Source organism: Cygnus olor, chromosome 1 (genome assembly GCF_009769625.2).
Source record: "Cygnus olor isolate bCygOlo1 chromosome 1, bCygOlo1.pri.v2, whole genome shotgun sequence".
In the NCBI taxonomy this organism is placed as follows: Eukaryota; Metazoa; Chordata; class Aves; order Anseriformes; family Anatidae; genus Cygnus; species Cygnus olor.
Window position 1 is genome coordinate 45,525,393 of NC_049169.1, and position 21,156 is coordinate 45,546,548.

The 21,156-nt window shown below is 36.9% G+C and overlaps 1 protein-coding gene across 5 annotated transcripts in view; it reads right to left on the reverse strand.

The window, feature by feature from the left end:
• The window catches only part of ANO4 (anoctamin 4), a 191,522-nt gene that overhangs the window by 91,714 nt on the left and 78,652 nt on the right, over positions 1-21,156 (reverse strand). For 3 of the 5 annotated variants that reach the window (XM_040556216.1, XM_040556220.1, XM_040556210.1), the window contains exons 3-5: positions 20,893-21,003; positions 12,764-12,900; positions 5,940-6,098 (exon numbers count right to left, since the gene is read on the reverse strand). In XM_040556216.1, coding sequence (XP_040412150.1) covers positions 5,940-6,098; positions 12,764-12,900; positions 20,893-21,003 — 407 coding nt within the window. The remainder of the gene's footprint in view (positions 1-5,939; positions 6,099-12,763; positions 12,901-20,892; positions 21,004-21,156) is intronic. The other 2 variants (XM_040556231.1, XM_040556239.1) reach the window with 2 other exon arrangements.

Here is a 21,156-nt window from a genome sequence, read left to right on the forward strand (position 1 = left end):
ACCTGACCTACACCCTGCTCCTGCCCATCACATAAACTATCCTCGCAAGCTGCAGATAGTTACTAGGCCAGAGGCTGAGCACTCTGTTATAAACTGTATGCCTTGATTAAATTAACATCTATAGCAGCAATAAATTACGTACAAACCATCGTCCTTTCAGTAAATGAATAAACTGAAGTCATAACTGAAAAAGAAACTTATAGTCACTCAGAAGGCACTGATACTTTATTGTGCACTGCTTCTCAGGGAGGGAGACAAATTACATAAACTAAGTTTATAAAACACCTTTTCTCACTCAGCCACTTGGGGCCTGGGAGTCAGCTTAATTCTTTTCTGCCCATGAACCACAATCAGCAGCAACATTTATGTAACAGGACTCTCATGAACAATTGCAGTGATGACGCACAAGCTAGAAAAAAGCGGATCAGTCTGACATAATTGTTCTAGCTCTGCAGTACTAACAGCAACAAGAAGAAAAGTAGTAGATGTCATTTTTTTGCCAGAAAGAAAGATGATGATATTTGACCGTGCTTAAGAGGAACAGCTTTTGATTGTAACATCTCATATTCACGTCATCACTTTCTGAGCATAACTATATTTAAAGTTTCAGTCTTTGAAGTTCCTGTTTTTTTTCATACTTGTTATTTCTAACTTTTACCTCACTTTGACATGGTCATAAGTCTATTTTGGTTTTACACTCAGGGACAAGCCAAGAGTCACAGAGACACTGTATAGTGTGCTCTTTCTGTCATCTGTAATTTCTCACAACATTCATCATTTTAAACCAGTCTTCAAGTTGCTGCTAAATATATGCCTCTTACTGAATACATGTTTCTAGCCCCCAAAGTCCTGCCCCATTAGCGCAAAATTACAGCCACATTAAGAGAAACTGCTTTATAGAACTCCTACTACCTCACCATGAAGTAATCTATATCTGTCTCCAAACTTGAAAAGTCATAAAATAACAGTATCCTCTAATTATACTGCATCAACTACTGGAAAAGATCTTAAAACAAACATTCAGGTACAGCTTATGCCTGATAGCAGATATTTGTTCATACAACAAAAGTGAAGCTTATGTTGAGTTTTTTCCCCTTTCTTTCTATTTTATTCTTTTTCTTCAGAGAACACCTATTGTATACACCAGCTGCATATCTGCTGCCAGGTGTTGCCCCAGAAATGTCAGCTCCTGCTTGAGGCATGGAGTGAATGCAATTAGGGATGCCCTGGTGACAGCTTGACACTTATGGTAGCAATGTTTAAATTTTTAATCGGGCACGCAACACAAAAAACATACTGTTTGGATTGTTCCTGAAAACTGGACCAGCACACTAAAGTAACATCTTTCATGTGGGAGACACAAAGATCAATGTACAGGCAGAATCCCAAATAGATTGACTGCTTTCTGTAAAATATCATAAACTACTTCCTGAAACATATTCCACGTACAATAACCGTGACAAAACTTGCTTTTTAGGGTGGTAAGCAATGCTATTGCTTTAAAGCAGTTCATTGGTTTTATATTGAAATATGAGTATACATAAATATGCAAAATATATGAAATATATAAAAGACAGGGCCTGAATACTACTTTTACTACTTAAGTGAATAGTTTCCCTTTACTAAATTTCTATCTATCAGTTTCTACTGGGGTGTCAAATGCCTTTTCAAATAAAGTCTGTATCAAATCAATTTACAAATTATAAAGTAAAAATTTGAGACACAATTATTAAGGAAAATTTATTTAGTACATTTAGTGGTACAACTGCTCTATATTAAGTAGTTTAGTGCAGTCATGAGAAGCAAAATAAAATAAAAGAGATCATGCCAAGCTCAACTTAAAAGTAGTCTATTCCTAGGGCTACACGGCTAGATCCTATCCAGCATCAATTCATTTTCTATATACAGTAATTACTTAAATCTAAAATGACCCTCTTTTTTTCTCTTTCAAGAATTACAAATCCAAGGGTAGTTTGTTTTTGTTCAACCTATGTAGATTTCTTTGCAGTACCTTACCTCTGTCCTGCATTTGAATTGCATTGTAGTCCAGTGTAAATACGTTGCAGGTGAACAAGCAATGCCCGTTAACTGTTCCATGCTGGCTACCTCTGTGCATGATCTACTAGTGTAGTATGATTTAAAGTACCTTATTAAAAGCTGTATCCACATATCAGCACAGCATAGTTACTGTTTACAACTTACTTCTACTTCACCATTTAGGATAGGAGCTAAAATATATTAGTTGAAGCTGTAGCAATAATTTAGGTTAGGGGAACTAAACTGGATCTGGACCAAGAGGTTGAATTTATAAATCTTTATTCCTATGAAATATCCATGTGCCCAGTGTAATCCTGACTCTTCATTTCCTCTTGCAAAGATGGGCTTTCCACAAAAAAAAAAGCTGGGTTTTTACTATCTCAGAGGGATGAATGCTGTATTTTGAATGGCAGAGACAATCTGCATTTTCTCTTTACATAAAAGAGAAAAGTAAATTTTTTTTTTCTTAGAGTCAATAGGCTGATCTTAGTCTCAGGGTAATCCTGGACTTGGATGAATATGAAACATACCCTCAGAATGTGGACATTCATTCTCTGTCTCCTGATAACCATTTGCCAGTTAACTCTGGCAGGCATGAGTCCCACATAATATTTACAGAAAGTACCAATTCCTGTTTGCAATCTTATAATCTTTGGTAAGAACTTGCTTCATTTGAAGACCGTTCTCTCCATTCTACCCAATACACAAGCCTGTTTCAGAGTATTAAAAAATCAAAACAGTGAGGTCTTCAGGAATCCCAGAGCCAGGATATCATACTTAGTTACCTCTCTTGTGAGAGGCCGTAAAAAGGACAAATAAAGATAATAAATTTTATATCTCACTGAAAAGAAAACACAGTCTCTCTTCCCAGAGTGACTTATATTTTGCATTAACTTTCTTAGAGCTTCTGTGTACATCATCACATGTGTTGGATGTGATCCATACTGGGCTGGGAGAACACAGTAAATCCTATACAAATGGACTCAATATACACAGAAAAGCAAGGAGAAGGGTCACAAAAAAAATCTATGCTGTTCCACTACATTAGCATTCATTCTTAGACCACTGTTTTCCATACTTTCACTAATACAGTGATCTATTCCTTGCTTTGAGATCCCCTTGTTGTTTACCACTGGTTATACAGAGCACAAAAACTGGAGGAACTTGCATAGGATAATGCTGTGGTACAGACAAAAAAATTTGAGTGTGAATTCATTGAGCAATACCTCCAAAAAGTTATCACCATTTTCTACCATCAGAAACATATACCTGTTCAGCTCTTTCTTAGCTACGTGTTCCTATTATTTTGCCTCAAGTTATCTCAACAGTCACGAATTCATTTCAGATTTACTTTTTCATTTCATACAGTTAAGTAAATATTTCACTCCCTGCACCCAACATTTCCTAGGTATTTTGCTGTGTTATGCTTCTCAGCAAGTCGCAGCATTGTTACTGAGGAATGTGGTTACAAAATAGCTGTGTGAATAGCTCTTTAGGTTTTCCTCTCTGCCACTGATTTCACTTTAAAAAAAAAAATAGGACTAACGTGTTTGAATGTCAATATATAGGCAGCGAGAAGCCAAAGGAGAATGAACCCAGCACCACACAAAATTCATGGAATATTAAAAGTTTCTTTCTTTCAGTCCAGCAATTACAACCTGTTGCCTCTGTATAAGTTGTCTGGCCAGAGACAGAAAATTCTCTCATTTTATCTGTAAGCAAACTTTTCCCAGTGGAAGCAATATGTTTCATATGAACAACAATTAGAAAACAGACCTGCTATTAAAATATTCCAGAACTGAAATTCATGTCAGTAGTCTCACCAAAAAAGAAAAGTAGAAATCATGAAAATAATCTAGGAATTAACAAATCACACCACTTAGTTTAAATCTAAATGTTGTTCAGCACTGTTTTTACTCTACAGAAAGGGAGAGAGAGTGTACAATGAATGTACTTATTTCCTTCAGGATTATAATTCAATTTGGAAACTAAAATGGTCATAAAATATACACGTTAGGTTTTAATTTTAGGTCAGAGTCATACGTTTAAAAAGATTGGTATCCTAGCCTGAGTCATGTAGCACAGCCTCATTTTGATCATTCTGAGTTTAGGAAATGTACAATTACTGATGCTGGCAAGAAGTCACACCAAGACCAAATGAGATTAACAAGAAATAAAACTGCATGTCAGTAGCATAATAGAAACTGAAATGAATAATCAAATAGGCAGAACATTCATGCGGCCTAGGCAGCAAACTCCAAGTAAATGGGCTTGAAAGCCACAGGAAAAGTCTATAGTAAGCACTTAAATCATTAAGTTGAAAAAGTTCTCTGTACAGAACGATACAATAAGTTTCATAATACTTAAATTATAAAATGATTTCATAACTTTCACTGCTGAGCTTAGCACAGTAGTAAATGGCAAGATCTGCAAAAATCACAAAGTAGCAAAAGAATGATTCAAAACTGTTGGACAGATTTATTAATTAGGAAAATTCATTCCATATTCACTTTCAGTCCAAACTTCAGAGACATTTTCAGTGTCTCTCCTGGTGGAAGTAGAGCACAATTCTAGCATGTGAAGCTGAACAACCACAGAAATGCTCTCATGTTCTTAGGTCTTAGGTTACAACTCTTACAGACATTGGTACCTTTACAGGAAGCAAAAGTAATAAGGGAACGATGGCTGCCATTTAAAGCATCTAGCAACTACTGCAGCATCAAAGATGCTAACTTCCAGGTTATTTCAAGGAATGTAACTGTATGGTATGGTAACTATTTGATGTAAACAGTGACATGTATTTATACAGTTATATCTACCGGTAACTGTTCATTCATTCATTAAAAAAAAAAAGGCAAAAAAAAAAAAAGGAAAAGAAGAAAGGAAACATTGTCATTATACTGGAGGGAAACAGCTTCCCTTCCATCATTCCTTCCCTGGTATTCTGCGAAGGAGTGTGCCTTTCAAGCACACAGGCAGAATATCTATACATATACCAAGTATTCAGTGACAGAAGGGGAGAAAATGTACAGCACTTACATAGTTGACCAAAGCCTGTAACCTGAAAATTCCTGTGCCATTTGCATCAGTGACAGCACAACAATGCATATCAATATCAGTGTAAGTTGGTCAAGCACTAGTAAAGCTAAGTATTCAGAATATCTATTCTACATGGAAGTGAGACTTAGGTCCTGTTTAAACACGCACAAGAAAGTTTAAGAACATAGGCAAAAAAGAGTCTCTTTGAGTCCTGTTCCTGCTACCTATCTTGTCAATACACTTTTAGACAGATTACATTCATTTTATACTCCTGTCCAGAAAAGATTCACTTTTTTAGGTCATTGTGCTAGAAATAGCATTGACATAAAAGATTCATATGTACAATTATTTTGATGTTTAGGATTACGGAAGTAGGAGAGATTTTAGTCTGTTTTCAAGCTACCAAAATACCACCTAAGTTCCTGTGCCTAAGCTGACAGGAAAAGGAATGCAGGGGTCTTTGGAAAAAATACCAAGAACCTCAGCAAGGAGTGGAGCAGGAAGGTGGCTAAAAGGAAAATGATGTGAAGAAGTGCAGATTGCGCTCCATAGAATGTAGGCCATCCAAACCCAGCACTTGTTTTCTCTATAGCACAACTCGGTGGATGAAATTCTATGGCCTACTTGTGCATCAGGTTGAAAAAGATGACTGTAATGGCCTGTTTTGGCCTTCAGTCCATGTGTCTGATTTTCCTTCAAGCTATGCTTTCCTGCTGCTCTGGCAATAAGTAGTTTATATGTAGGCATGTTTAAAAGCACTTTTCCACTACTACAACAGAACAAAGGAGTTTCAGAGTAAATACAAACCATGTACTGCCCAGCTTTAAATGTTGAATTTTTTTTTTTCAGGGAAACTCTCTTACCTCTTTTTCCATCTGAAGTCCTTCTGCCCTGATATTTCTCTCAAATACTTCCCTCTTTTCTGTCTGTGGATTGGATTTTCGATATACCAGGATGTAGTCAATCCGACATTTCCCATCTCTAAAATATAGTCCATTGGCTTTGTTTTTGTCAGGTACTTCCTGTAAAGAGAAAGTTAAACATTTCAGTAATGTTAATTAGCCTTGGTAATTGCTGTATCACCATTTGCATCAACAATTTTCAGTAATACTCAAAAGGAAAGATAAGGAATCAGAACAAGTCATTCAAAATCGTTCAGTGTTTTGCATACAGTTGTCTGAGGTTGTCTGAAAGGACTACAGACTTCCCCAGTTCAAAACCAGGAGGTCTTCTTAGGTAGATATTTGTTGAGATAGGGATAGGAAAGAACAGAGAACGCAAGTCAACCTTCCTCCCCTGTCACTTTCCAGAAAATGAGGAATAACTTACAGAGAAGTTCTCTACAAAGCAGAGAATAACATAATTGAAATTTAAATTTGAAAGAACTTATTATGGTAGAATACGCATTAGAAAAATAAACAATGGCTTGAACATTCACTGTGCTGAGAAACACTAAAACCTGGTGCAGAGATTCTCGTTGCTTTGTGATAACAGTAGTTCCTCTGCCTCACAGGACACAGAAAAGATGAAAGTCTTGTACCTACCTCACCATACCTCATCAAACGAACTACAGAATTTTATTGGCTTATGAAAAAGCTGAGAAAACCCACTGAATTTATTTGAAAATAATTCCCAGTGTTTGGTCTAGCAGTACATAAATTAAATATTATTTCTTGGCTATTTCCAGCAAAGAATGTGTCTGTTCAAAAGTTTGCTCTGAGAGAAAGAAGCAAGACAATTTCACTGTTAAGAAGAGGTCAGGCGGGTCCCTCTCCTGAGATCTGAGAGGCAAACACCTGGTCTTTTTTAGAAATTCATGAAATGAAATTCTCTACAGCTTCTCCTCACAATTTAACACTACTTTCACATAATCCAAGTCTTGCTCAGGGGTTAAGCTTTTGCTTTCAAACAAGTTGAAATTGTGTGTCAGTTTGTGAATTTGGACTTTTTCATATGAGAAATTTACACAGTGAATGGAATATATGGCACTTGATATACACAGAAACAAACAGCTCTCCCTCAGAGGAGGATAATGGGCAGGGACTCCAGGGATCTTAAGATGAGTTGAACTCCAAGCTGAAGGGAGGATTAGGCTAATTCCTCTTTCTTTTCCTACAATTTGCTAAATCATTCCTGCCAAAAAAAGCCATGCCCAAAAATATAGGATCTTATCTCTGAAAAAAAAAATAAAAAAATTCACCTTTCACTTGTAGGAAAAGTAGGAAATTTTGAAAATACTTTCTCTTAGGAGAATTGCCTTCTGATTTAAATCACTGTTGTGGTTTAGCCCGGCTGGCAGCCAAACACCACACAGCCGTTCGCTCACCCTCCCCCCTCCCTCTCCGGGATGGGGGAGAGAAACGGGAAAGTGAAGTCTGTGAGTTGAGATAAAGACAGTTTATTAAGACAGGAAAAATAATAACAATAATAATAATAATAATAATAATAGTAGTAGTAGTATTAATAGTAATAATGTGTAGGAAATAAGTGATGCACAATGCAATTGCTCACCACCCGTTGACCGATGCCCAGCCTATCCCCGAGCAGCCGGCCCCCCTCCACCCCGGCTAGCCACCCCTATATATTGTTCAGCATGACGTCAGATGGTACGGAATACCCCTTTGGCCAGTTTGGGTCAGCTGTCCTGGGTCTGTCCCCTCCCAGCTCCTGCTGCATCCCTAGCCTGCTCGCTAGCAGGACAGAGCGAGAAGCTGAAAAGTCCTTGGCTTGGTGTAAGCACTGCTCTACAACAATTAAAACATCAGCATGTTATCAGCGCTCTTCTCATTCTAATCCAAAACATAGCACCCTGCCAGCTACTAGGAGGAAAATTAACTCTGTCCTAACTGAAACCAGGACAATCACAAAACGTGAACATATTTGCCATAATAATAATAGGTCAAGTGTTCTTACTGAAAAATGAAAAAAAAAGAATATTCCCATTCAAGGAGTTCAGTGTAAACTGCTTTCCTGATTCTCAGTGTGCATTTTCTTTTAAAAACAAACAAACAAAAAAACATGAATGAAAGCATCCTAAATATCCCATCCCTTTGGTACACCCTGTTTACTGAAGACAGAAAGGCAAATTTTTCTAAGATTTTTTATTACAGTTCCTGACTCCTGACACAGCTTAATACAGACTTGATATAGTGGGAGCAGTTCTTTGGGCTGAAAATGAAGGCAAGAAAAAAGATTTAAGCCCTAAGGAAATAACAGTAACAAACCATTTATATCTATACTGCATATCATGCTGACAAATGTTATTATCAGGATATCAGAAGTATTTTTCACAGAGCATTAAATATGAAAACAGCTCAGGAAGCACGGTCATTTTTTTTTTCTTTTCTGTAAGCTATCTATGTTGAGGAGACATGAAAAACCCAAAAGGTTATTTAAACAAAGGGGTGCGGCAGGAGATTTAGAGTTGGGGGCAGCTTGGTGGTCCTGCTCTGATTGCTAAGCCTTCTACTGAGCCATTCTTCCTGTTCTGTAAGTCCCACAGACACCATGTGTATTTTATCAAGTAAAGCAGTGCCATAGGAATGGGCTCATAGAATAGAGTAAAATAATCTGGGCAGAGGGCCTGCTGTCCACACCATATAGGCTTGAGGGCTTACTTTGGGTCAATTCTAATTTGGTTCATGAGACTCACTGGCCATTATCAGGTGGAGTACATCTCACCCTTGTCTGTACTTGGAAGTCCTTTTTATTTTAAGAATATAGTATGCCAAATCCAGAGTGATTTGACTCTATTTGACTGGTATGGACTCCGAGAAGAAACTCTTGCTGTTGCCCTCTTATAGCTGTTCTAGCCTGTAAAGAGGATTTATAGACCGAACTTGTACTTATAAATACTCTGAGGATGCAGAGATCTTATATGATATGGAGACACTTAAGCTGGCTTTGCAGCATTAGGAAATAGCAGTTGCAGGGCTTTTGCAGTGTCCACAGTATTCCTGGCTTCCACTATTCTAGACAGAGACTTTTCTGCCATCTTGGAATTCACCCTTTCCAGACATTGCCTCTTGTTTACCTCTGTCATGACTTCAAAATTCACTTTTCCTGCACTGATTAAGAAAAATAAATAAATAAAATCTAGAGCTGGGTTTGACTGCAGCTTTTATAGTCCCACTTTTGTAATCTATTTATGTATGTCAAACCTCCATTCCTTCACCTGAAGTATGCCAAAAGATAGTGGCAGAACAGGGAAGACTTCACTTTAGCAATAAGTTTAGTATTTCTGGCTATCTTTGCAGGTTTAATTGCAGTACACATATCCAAAGTTGTGTGATTCGGAACTCTTTTTCAAGGAACACACTAGTTCCCATATCCTCAGACCCTCAACTGGCAGCTGTTGATATTCATAGGCATATGACTCATACACACATACATGCTTGGAGGTCTTTAGACTAAAGGTTTACTCCAAATATTTCAGTACCCCAAATCAGAGAATTTGTAATCCTGACAGCTATAGAGACATAAAATGAAACTTTTTAAACAAAAGTGTAGTTAAGAAAATAAGGAAATTCAAAGTTTTATCTGCAGGTCTTCTAAAAGATAAATCAGAATGGACTCCGGTGTTTGCTAATTTAATGACAGATTATATTTTTTCTTCATTGCTAGTTATTTTGGTACTTAGTTATTATCAATATGAGTGTTCAATTAAGATTAGATCCTTGAATTTTAAAGAGATCATCTTTTCCTGTTGTTTGTGGCTACTTGAAATTACAGTGCCCTGCATGCAACTTCACAATGGGTAGAAGTGGTTAATACTTGTGGTAACTTATGCGGAAATAGAAGAAGACAGAACTACTCAGTTTTTACAGCACAGTTCTAATCACAATAGAAGTATATTTTCCCCGTTATCTTTTTTTTTTTTTTTTTTGCAATGTCATTCTATCCTTTAGATTATAATTTTGTGGATACTGCAACTGTATTTTTTCATATATCCTCACTGGTCAGTATATTCTTCTTGACATCATAATATATTTAATTACATGGAGCTTTTTAAATAAAGAAATGATCTATGCTGCAAAATCAAGTGCCTAAAAGTTAAAAAGTAACAGATTTGTAGTTTTCTGTGAAAGCTTAATTAGTGTTTTTCTATAGCCATCCTCATCACTGAAGAAGACAGGGGTTTGATGGAAAAATGATGTAGTTAGCATATATTCTGGTAAATACACACAAGAAAATTGAGCTGAAACTGGGTATCAGAAGTGCCATAAAGAACATCAGAATTCTTATCTGCAATATGAATAACAGTTTTTTGGCCATATTCTCTAGTGCAATTTCCAATTTATAACAAAGATCATTAAAACTAACATTATTTTGCACTATGTTAATAACACTACACCCAAATATCATCAGAATTTTGAGTTTAAAGTGAAGACTGTAGGGGTGACTTCTACAATTTAAAAAACTACTTAAATTAGCTGGAATCTCAAGAATGGGGCATATACACTAATTTAACTTGAAGACAGATTTTATACCAGTTCCATTATTCTCCATTCCTTAAATACAGAAGGGTAATTTAATACTCCATAGAACAAAAAGCTGAATTCATGCATACCTGGAGTACAGCTCCTAAACCATTTTTACCTTTAATTTTTACCTTCTTTCTGCTGCATTTTGACAATATGTCCTAGGATTTAGGTTTTAAAATGAATACCTAATACCTAATGTATTTTGATCAATGCAAACATGGGAACATGTAATTTTTAATTCAGCTGTGTCCGAATGAAACATAAAACTAAGAAATGACGTATCTTTGGCCAAAGGGCAAGACAAATCCTTATCTGGCTCTGTATCTGTGAAGGAACTGTTGATAAAGCTCCATCCATAAACTGTTCCTGGGATCTTCTGGTCAAGCATTAACAACTGAAGCAAACAATATTTTATCTTGTCAGCTAAACAAACTGAAAAGAAACCTTCGTATTTTTTTTTCTCCAAAGTTTTTGTAATATAAATTCATTTTAATGGATTGAAACAGCAACAGCTAAACAGTATCATTTCATTTTGCAGTTAATCAGGGACCTACATGGACTTTGAAATATTTTTCATAGGCTACAGCATCCCTCAGCTCCAACTAAGACTTTCAATTTTCTGGTATTTTTTTTCTCTCCTCCCTCCCTGCCCTTTTTTTTTTTTTTTCTCTCTTATACATATACATTACTCTTTTCTACGGTTATGGGTACACAAAAAAATAAATCTGTTCAACTAGGAAATTCCTCAGACATTTTCACTTTCCCTTTAAAAAGTAAGAAAGAATACATCAAACAGTTGAAAAGAGGTTTTGCAGCATTGCTAAATTAACAGCAGCATATATTGCTCTCTGTCATCGCTTGTCCTCTTGATCATCTTCTCTTTAGCTTTCCTCCTCAACACGCAAAGACCACATGCCTTTCACCCCATCCTTTAGTTATACACCATATGGTACATGATCACAAAATGCTACACAGGAATATTATGTCAGGTTACCCTATTATAATGCAAGCAGGTGAATAGGGCTTTGTAAATTGCATGGGAAGCTGGGGAAGAGCAGTGAGAGAAGGGGAAGATGAAATTGTGAGCAAGGTCAAACATATCTCTGGATGGCCTGAATTTAGTTGCTTTAATTATCTGTCTAAACATTCCAGGAGCACAGCTCTCTAAACGCTGAAATTCTAGCACAAGGAAAATCTCTGACTCTCTCCTCAGCAGTGTTTTACAAAATAGCTTGCACCACAAAAGACTTTAGCTCCTGAAAAAGACATTGTCTGTAATTATATCTCCTAAATTTTATCTAAACCAGTAAACAAAAGAGAGTCAGGGCCAGGGCTACGACAATATCTTATGGTCTTCCATGCTTCTTAATTGTTAGTTATGTTTCCTGCCAGTTCTGGTCTGCACCAGTCAGTGCTCTGCCAAAAAATCCTCAGGCACAGCTTGGAGGTAACAACAGACCACTCCAAGTAAGTAGTCTGGATACAGCCACACTCCTGAGGCGGGGGAAAGGAGGCCTCAGGGCCAGAGGTGAGTCCCTGGACTCTTCACTCCCTGAGGAGACAGACCTAGCATCCATGAGCTGTAGAACAGTCAAAGTAAAGCTAAAGGGTACCATGTTTTTTCTGCATGAAGGAAACAAAAAAGAATTTCAGCCCAAATTTTCATATTTTAGCCCGTAATGTTTTGCCTCCATTAAGACTTTATTTAAAAGGGACTATGCGATGAACATACCTGCCCGGTATGTTCTCTGCATCACCATTATGCACCATCAAGTCTCTTCTGTTCTTTATTGGATGGGAATGTGCTACGTATTTGACACTAAGTACCTCTCACAAGAGATTTATGATAATTTCTCTTCCTTCCTTTCGCCTAAGGGATTAATATAGGCAAATATTTTCCAATATTTTCAGAAGCAGTAAAACATTAGACTTCGCTGGTTCAGAAAACAAGTAGACAACAAAGGACTTTTCAGTGGGTATGCATGAAGCCAGTAAAATCTATTTTGAGCTTGAGATATTTTATGTCTCAAATTAAGATTGTAATCTTAAAATTATAAACGAAGTTTATAATCTTAGAATGGAAAAACAATCCCCCTACCAAAGGTCAGATAAAAGGTGTCTTGCAGAGAATGAGATTTTAAATGAAACTACATTTATTCCCTTTTTATAATGACCATCATATTAATAATTTTCTGTGTTCTTACCTCTCCCACTACTTCCAACCTGCTGGCATCATCAGAAGTACTGGTCAAGTTACCATGGTGAAGCAGGGAGTCATCATCTTTGGAAGGGCTGTTCACACCTTCTAACTCATCAAAAAAAATGTTGACATCCTTAGCTACTAAAAACAAAAATAAAAACATGTTCGAATCACATTTGAGCCAAATGAAGACACTGAGTGTAACACATCAACAACCCCACTTTTTAGTTCTGCTCTAAGTATCTACTATGTTAAGCTTAAAATCTCCTGATGCACATTGATGGAGATTTAGGATACCATAGTACCTCTCTGATGTCAAATAAGTAATCATCTGTCACAGTAAAACATACAGTAGCCATCTGCTTGGCTTCTCTCTTGGGATAAGTAGCAAAACAATTGCTTTCTGGATTATTATGGCCTCTGAAAATTTATTTCTATAAGAAAGATATTTTTAACCTACTACAAAAAGTGTCCAGTTAGAACTTGTACAGATCTGTGGCAGAAGACCTCAGATAAGTACTACTACTTGAAAGACACTGAATAAATGCACCTGAGCAGATGATTGCCTTTGTACAATTTGATATCTTTTGGTACATGTAATGCTAGCACATTCAGATCTACCTACTGCACAGCCCTCAGACATGCATGAAACAATAGCTTAAGTCTCTAGGACGCTATTTTAATTAAAACCAACCAGCCAAATAAAACAAACAAACAAACAAAAACAAACAACCCCCCCAAACAAAACCAAACAAACAATGGAAGGCTAGGAACGTGTTAGATGCTGGCACTATACTCAAGATCAGAGCAGATTTAGCTTTAGGGTGACATTCCCTGCTCTGCTAAGTAAGGAGATGATGTGAAGCTATGGGCAGAGTGGCTGTGCACATCTGCAGCACCACATAAGGGTCATGGCTTCAAAGACTGGGTAGCTGTTGGATGGGAGACACAGGGCAAACAGGCTGCAGTCAGAATGGTCCACTGCTGCACCCCGGAGGCTGCAGATCTGGGGTGAAAGGATGGTGAAAAGATGCGTGTGGGGAGAAGAAAGATGTCTCTGCTAAGGACCAAGACTTAGCTGTGCAGACTTCACCTCTCCAGCCTCATGTTTCATAGGCAATATTCAGAATTATGACAGTATAGTCACAACTGTTGGAGGGAACCTGCAAGGTCAGCTGCTGAGCCTCTTTCCCTGACTAAGGCAGTATCAAATAATCATCATTCCTGGCAGAAATTTGTCTAGCCCACTATTCCTCATTGTTTTACAAACCTGACTGACTTTTGGACTCTTTCTGTTGTGCAATGTCCTCCTGGTCCTTTCGCTTTTCTGCAGCTCCCCTAAGTAGATGACAGGCAGTTGTAATTCCTGTTGATGTGAATTTATATTAACAGGGAACAGCCCCAAATCTCCTAATTGCTGATGGCAATTTAGCTCCATTTCTATCTACTAGCTGCAGGTGTAAATTCCCATTCCTTCACTGTGGAGAGACTGAAGAGGTGCCAGAAATTAAAGGCCATTAACTGTTACCCAGACATCATGAGCACTTTGTGGCCTCCTTTTCACCCTTCCTTTCTTCATGGGGTTACAGCCTAGTTTAAGAAATCTTTTTAAAAAAATCTCCAGTGCTACAGACTCCACAGTATCTGCAGGTAACCTGCTCTTCACTATCACAAGCCAGAGAAAGTTTTCTTCATAATATTTGTCCTGGATGTCCTGGATATGAACATATGCTGCAATTTATATATATTATTCTTTTCCTGTCAATCACAAACATTGCTCCCTTTTTGCACCAGCCTTGTACAGTATCGAAAGTCTGTTATTACAGCTTTATGTAGATAAAAAAGAAAACTCTATTTAAAAATTCAAGAATTCTTCTTCATTTTTATGCACATAATGAAGACAGTGTCAAGAACATACCTTGTATTTTAGATTGCAGTGCATTAGCTTGTGAGGCCACTAATATTTTCAGCAGCAACAGAAAAGTATTCATATTCAAATTAATCCACCCTATATACTAGGCTAATGAACCAACCTGAGCAGTATAATTTGAAAGTCAGAATTTTTAATACTTTTAACAGCATTTTTTTTCCATCTAGGCATCATAACAATAAGAAATTCTGTGCCAGTTTAACTGTTTTTAGAATAACATACTACTCAAGTTTAACAATTTTGAATTTGAACATTTCACCCTGTAAAATAATAATCTGGATGTAGATCATGACCAGCTTTTGCACACATGTTCATATGAGAAGAATTCATCTCAATGCTCAACATAAAGAACTACTGGAATAGAAGAAATTTTGAATTAATTTGAAACTTCTGTGAACTGAAACCCAGAAGAGCGCCTCCAAAAAAAGAGATGCATTAACCTGTATATGATCAACACCTCAGCATAGTCTGAAAAGAATTGTGAGAAAAAGAACCCACAAAAATAATTAAACAGTGAAACTCTGAAGATTATGAGAGACCTATATCTGTTGCAGACAGAGGCAATGAAAGATGTAGAAATGAAAGAGGTTTTGCCTGTATGCTGTCCTCCAGGGAATTTGAACTATATGCTCTTCCTGCTGTGAAGACTGCCCTGGTATAACTGATGAGACATTTGAGATACTAAAATTGCTGCTTCCTGAAGTGCCAGTAATGCTTTGGCTTGCAAAACAGATGTTTTTAAGTGGGTGTTTGAGATGCACAAGTTGGTGTGTAAGAGAGTGAATATGTTTGGGGGTTTCAAGCAGAGAATTACTGGATTAATATCAGGTCTTGTGAGGAACACAAAATCTTATTTCAAGGTCATTTTAAAAACCAGCCCATCTCAGCAGAGAGTAGAAATTGTGGAAGCAGTGAATCCCAGCTGGCTAGTGAAATTAGCTACTGGGATCTGTCCAGACAGCCTGTAGTAGAAAACTGCTTATATCAAAAGTACACAGATAATTGGCATGCAGGTTGGTAGCTTCAGTAAACAGGATAGTGGAGAGTGTTAGGGGGATGGTTGGCCCAGATGATCTTGGAGATCTTTTCCAACCATAATGATTCTATGATTCTATGATAAGAGATGTGCTGAACTACCTTATCAGCACTAAAGGTGTCTATGACTCTCTTCCAGTCATGGTAAAGTTACGCTACTGGTGAGAATGTGGAGATCTGTACAATGCACTTCCCTTGCTGCTTCTCCAAGATAAACTCCTAGTATTTCAGTCATGGGCCCTAAACATGGGGCTGAAACATTTGCTGAGAACATCTTTCTACCCCAAATCTCATCGGACAGTTAAATATATTGTTTAAAAAAAATTTTGTTCCACAAAACCAAATAAACAATTAAAAAAGCAAATTCTAGTTGCATCACTTTAATAACGGTGATGGTACTTCAAATCCGACTCTTCTGCTGGCTGTACCTTTCTCAGCCACTCCCCTCCAATGAACATGAATAGTCTAACACCGCTGCTAAAGTCAAAATCAGGGCTCCACTTTTTCTGTTCCCCTCAGACCACAATATAAATACATAGATATCCCCAAATGATCTTAACAGAATGATATATAATAATTATATTATATATATGCTTTTGACCTATCATTTGGGAGACAGACTGCTGCTAGTATCCAGTCATGACTTTTTAGGCAATGAAATTTAACAGCAATGCACAGCAGCATGTATATTACTACAGGAGAAATCAAGAACCCCACATACAACTTTAGATCAGCTTCATTATGTAAGTTCATTTCTCTCTCTCATGGGAGGAAAAAGAATCAAAGTGACTTTATAATTCAGAATACCTTGAGGAGTTAAAAAAATTAGTGTATATAAATATTTTTAAACCAAACGTAGCAGAATCACACATTCTGAAAAGCGAACACTAGGAAATTATGAGCAAGAGTCCCTGTGAGAAATCTCAGTGGTTCTAAAAACCTCTTTGGACCAAGAGGCTGCTTTAGGTAGTGCTCAAAAGCAAGGTAAGATAATACCGTTACCTTCTGAGGATGGACACTCAAAACCCAAAATAAGAACATTCATTCAAAAATAGGACCTGACTATTACTTGACAAGATGGAAGTGTTATGTTTCTGTTAATTAACATCTCTTCTATTATCATTTGTCACACCATGCCACAGAGTACATTCTAGTTTTGGATAATGCAAGTTGTAGATCAATATTGCAGAAGCTGCCCTTTGGAGACTTTTAGGCCTACCAGTAACATTAAAGAATGAATTTCTTTAAAACTTCATATTTTCGATGTTTATAAGTGGAGAGCATTTCTATGTGTAGATGGTGGTGAAAGTCATTGAGTTTAAAACCACTAGTACTGGAGAATACTCCTTAATAAAAACCCTGAGTAAAAAATACGTGGTTTTCAGAGACTTGGGAAGCAGAAAAGTTTGAGTATGAAAAACCAAGACTCCTTCTGCATCTTGTTGTGCTACATGTTATGTTTTTACTTCATTATGGTGGATTTTTTGTATACAAACATTTTCCTTAACTCAGTAGCCTGCCAGGTACAAGACGAAAATGTTTTTGCAAGGTGGGCATCCTAGAGTGACCAGAGCCCCGAACTTTTTCTCATGTTAAGTCTTAAATTCAGTAACTATGCAGTGATAAATTACCCTGTCTCAGGAAATTCACTGATTTCTGACTTCCAGACTAGGAGAGGAAAAATGACATAACAAAATTATTTATTTATTTTTATTAAACACTGTGGGAGTCAGTGTAAACTGGATGCTGAGAAATATTCTGAAAAGCCAGAAATTTCTTAGTTTTGACTTTACTGCAATGGCAGTGGAAAGAAGTTTCATACGTTGAAGCAAATTATGGGGATTCATGAAAAGAGCTTTGAAATCAGAGTTGTCTTTTCATTAACACAGTTGTTTACCACTTCTCCATAAGAAAAGTGGTTTTCCCTTCCAACCCAAACCTTTCTATGATTCTTTGATTCTATGATTCCATGACACTATGAAGTCTATCTTCTCAGGATAATAACTAGGAAACAGCCATGAAAGCCTTTGCCAGCTTTTGTCAGGGTGCTGAGGGCACCCCCAGCCATGATGGCCCTTGGCCAGACTCCCAGGACTCCCTCCACCCTGTCCCAGGCCCAGAACCCCATGTCACCTCTGGGCCTGTCAACCCCTGCACCATCGAGGCTGCAGCAGGGCTGGGCTCCAGATCCCCACAGCCCTGCCCCGCCAGGCCTTGGCTCGTCCTCAGCCAAGGCGAGGCCAGATGCATCACCCTGTTTGGCAGTTTTACACCCAGTGCAATCCTATATTTTACAGTGCATATTTATAGCCATTTTCAGATTAGTAATTATGGTTTCCAGACTCTCTCTGATAGGCTACTGATAATTTCTGAGTATACTGTGGTCAAGAAACTTATAAAGACTTAGGAGAAATCTTTGGAAAAATGTGTGTAAGACTCTAACACGAACTATGGTAGTCAAGTGTAAAATTTAGCTCGGAAGCAGTAGAAATGACTATTAATTCTTTTATAATATTATATTCACATAAAAGTAAATAATACAATGGTAAATTTTTATCTTCATTTGCAGTCTAAGAGAGATTCAGGACAGAAATTAAAAAGATAGCTTTTGACCAAACTGTTTATTTTAGGCAATAAAAAAATAAAAAAATCTCTGCTATTGAATGATCACTCTTGGCAGTATACCAAACAGAAAGATATACCAGCTGGCTAAATTTACAGAACACAGCTCCTGAAAAGTGAAATGCTCAGAAAACTCATGTTAGGAAGAAAAAAATGTGATCTTTAAAAGCATCACTAGCCTTTTTAAATTTTCATTCAGTACTAACAACCACTGGGAATAAAAGTAACAATGACTATTTGGAGCAACTACTCTGGAAAGAATATTTAGGCCTGTTTTATCCTAATTATTTGCTATTCACAACAGACTGTAGCTGACAAGATACTCCCTTTGACATGTAGCAAGCCTTTGCAAACCGGGTTGTACAGCCATAGCGATGCTTTCATCTTTTCACAACAGAATGTATCTGAAGGTTACAGAGGTTAACTTCCCAACAGCAAATATGTCTGCTCTGGATAAATGAAAAACACTGTATCAAGCCTGTAAAAGTCGCATCCTTTTCAAATGGCTCTAAAATAATCTTTAAATCAAAATGCTAATTCTTTTTTTTTTTTTTAAGAATGTTAAGACTCTTTGCGTAATGCCATTTAGTTTTGAAATTTTATTCAAATTGCTAAAACAATTTAGAGCCTATTTCTATTCAGTTTATATCCAATACGCACTTTCAAATATTTGCTTTACATAAGGTAGGTTTCAACTAGATGCACATATCCACGGAGAAGAAATTTGTGCCTAAGCTATGGGACTGATTCAAAGTAGCTTATCTACTTAAATTCCGTCTTCAGACAACAGAGAGAAATAACCACTTTCAAGTTTCAGGTCATGTAATCTATATTAGGCACCTACTTTAAAATGAGACAAACTGGATATACACACCTTTTTTACTTTCTATTGAATGTCAAAGGATCTTAGGCAATGAATGCAGATGTTTATATCTTCATTGCAAACCCTTGAGATTGAGTCAGATTAATCCCCTTTTTATAACCACAGAAAAATGGCATACTTTTAAAAGGAACTAGGAGTTTTTTCTAGAAGTTAAACATTTGAGGTTTTAAATAAATCTGTTCCCTGTTGAATAGAAATTTCAGGTTATTCAGCACAGGGATATAACCAGAGAGTATGCTATTGAAGTATGGCATAGCACCAAGGGAAGATGAGGTCTGGCCATTTAAATAAGAATCTGGTTTTGAAAAGCATTGTTAATAAATCTAATCTTGGCATCTAATTGTTTTAATCAAATCATGCATTTTTATTCTACTCTGCCACATGCTTGAAATGGAGAAGATAATAGCTTCTTGTATTCAGATGTAGTCTCTTTCCAAACAGAATCTGCTTATCCTTTTTCATCTATCTTGTCTATTCAGCCTCTGAAAGATTATAGTGTCTTTTCAGCCTTTCCAGTACACACCCACAACTTGCCCCAGGCCTGTATTTGGGCTGTGACATATTAATGGGGTGAGGAGAAGAAGGGAGAAAGCAAAATTCCATATTAACATTTCCAGATGGGAAAAGCTTTCTAAGGTAGAAAAAACAGAGTTCATCCTAAATATACAACTTCAATAACCAGGTGATACCTTTTCAAATGATTACCTCTGTCGTTAACTAACCTGAGAGTTTCCCTACCATACCCAAACTAATACCATCGCCAAATGCCTTGATTCTAGCAGTGCATGAGTACTGATTCTCATTATAAAAATCAGAAGGAGCGCAGAGTTTTAGACATTCTTATACGCCTTTTAGCACTCAAGAATGTAAGTTGCTATTTCTTGCTTTAGAAAATTGTTACATAAAACCCCCAATTTAAAATAAAACTGGAAAAAAGGGAAAGTAGGAAGCTAGCTACCAATGTCATCATGCCATGCATTTTGTTTTTTCAACCTATTATGTAAAATTCTCACTGAAATTCCAGATTCATTTGGATTCTAGATTTGCATCAGTCTTTGGGGTGGGGTGTCTTCAGCCTTTGTTAATAAGACTAGTATTTTTTTTCTAGCATAAGTCTTGAGATTATAATGCAGTTAAATTTGAGAAGGGTGGACTAATCACTTCTCAGACCACATGTGAAAAGAGATGGTTCCACACACTATCTAAGATATGCAGGCATTTGGTTATCATGTTAAGCTTATCATTTCTGGTCCCCAAAGTTGCTGGATGCAAAAATGTGAATATGCCACAATACTCTGTAACAGATAAAACTTCAAATCTAGTCTTAGATCCCAGACAGAAGCATGTATATGTTAATATTAATTCACACAGGCATTCAAGAATGGATTAAAGTAACATGAATCAATATATCTCATTACTTCTGCATTGGAAATATATACTGCTGGATTCCTTAGGTACATAGTAATCCAAATCTTACTATGACTTCTCTGATATTAAGATTTCTTACTGTCCTTCAATAGCCTATTGAAATTTCTCACTAATTTTAGTTACACATACTTATCATTCAGTTTTTTACTTTGTATGTTCCTTCAGTTATAATTTCAATGCATCGCAATTGATTCTTTGACTGTATACTTGATTTTACATCCAAGTAATAACTTACTTTCTTGTATTGCATTAAGAATTTCTGAAAAGTCCACATCTGTCTTCTGTACGTCTGGTTTTATCCATATTTGCGTTTCCAACTGGTTAACCTGCAAATCCTCTGTTCCTTCTGAAGAAATTGAAGAGATTGATGGGGTTTGTGACAGTGCAGTAGAGAATTCAGCCAAGGGGCTTTCAGGTGAGGGAACACACACATTGGATAATACTACCTATTTTTTTTTCCTACAGCAGAAACAATTTTTCTTCAAGCAGCTTTCAATAT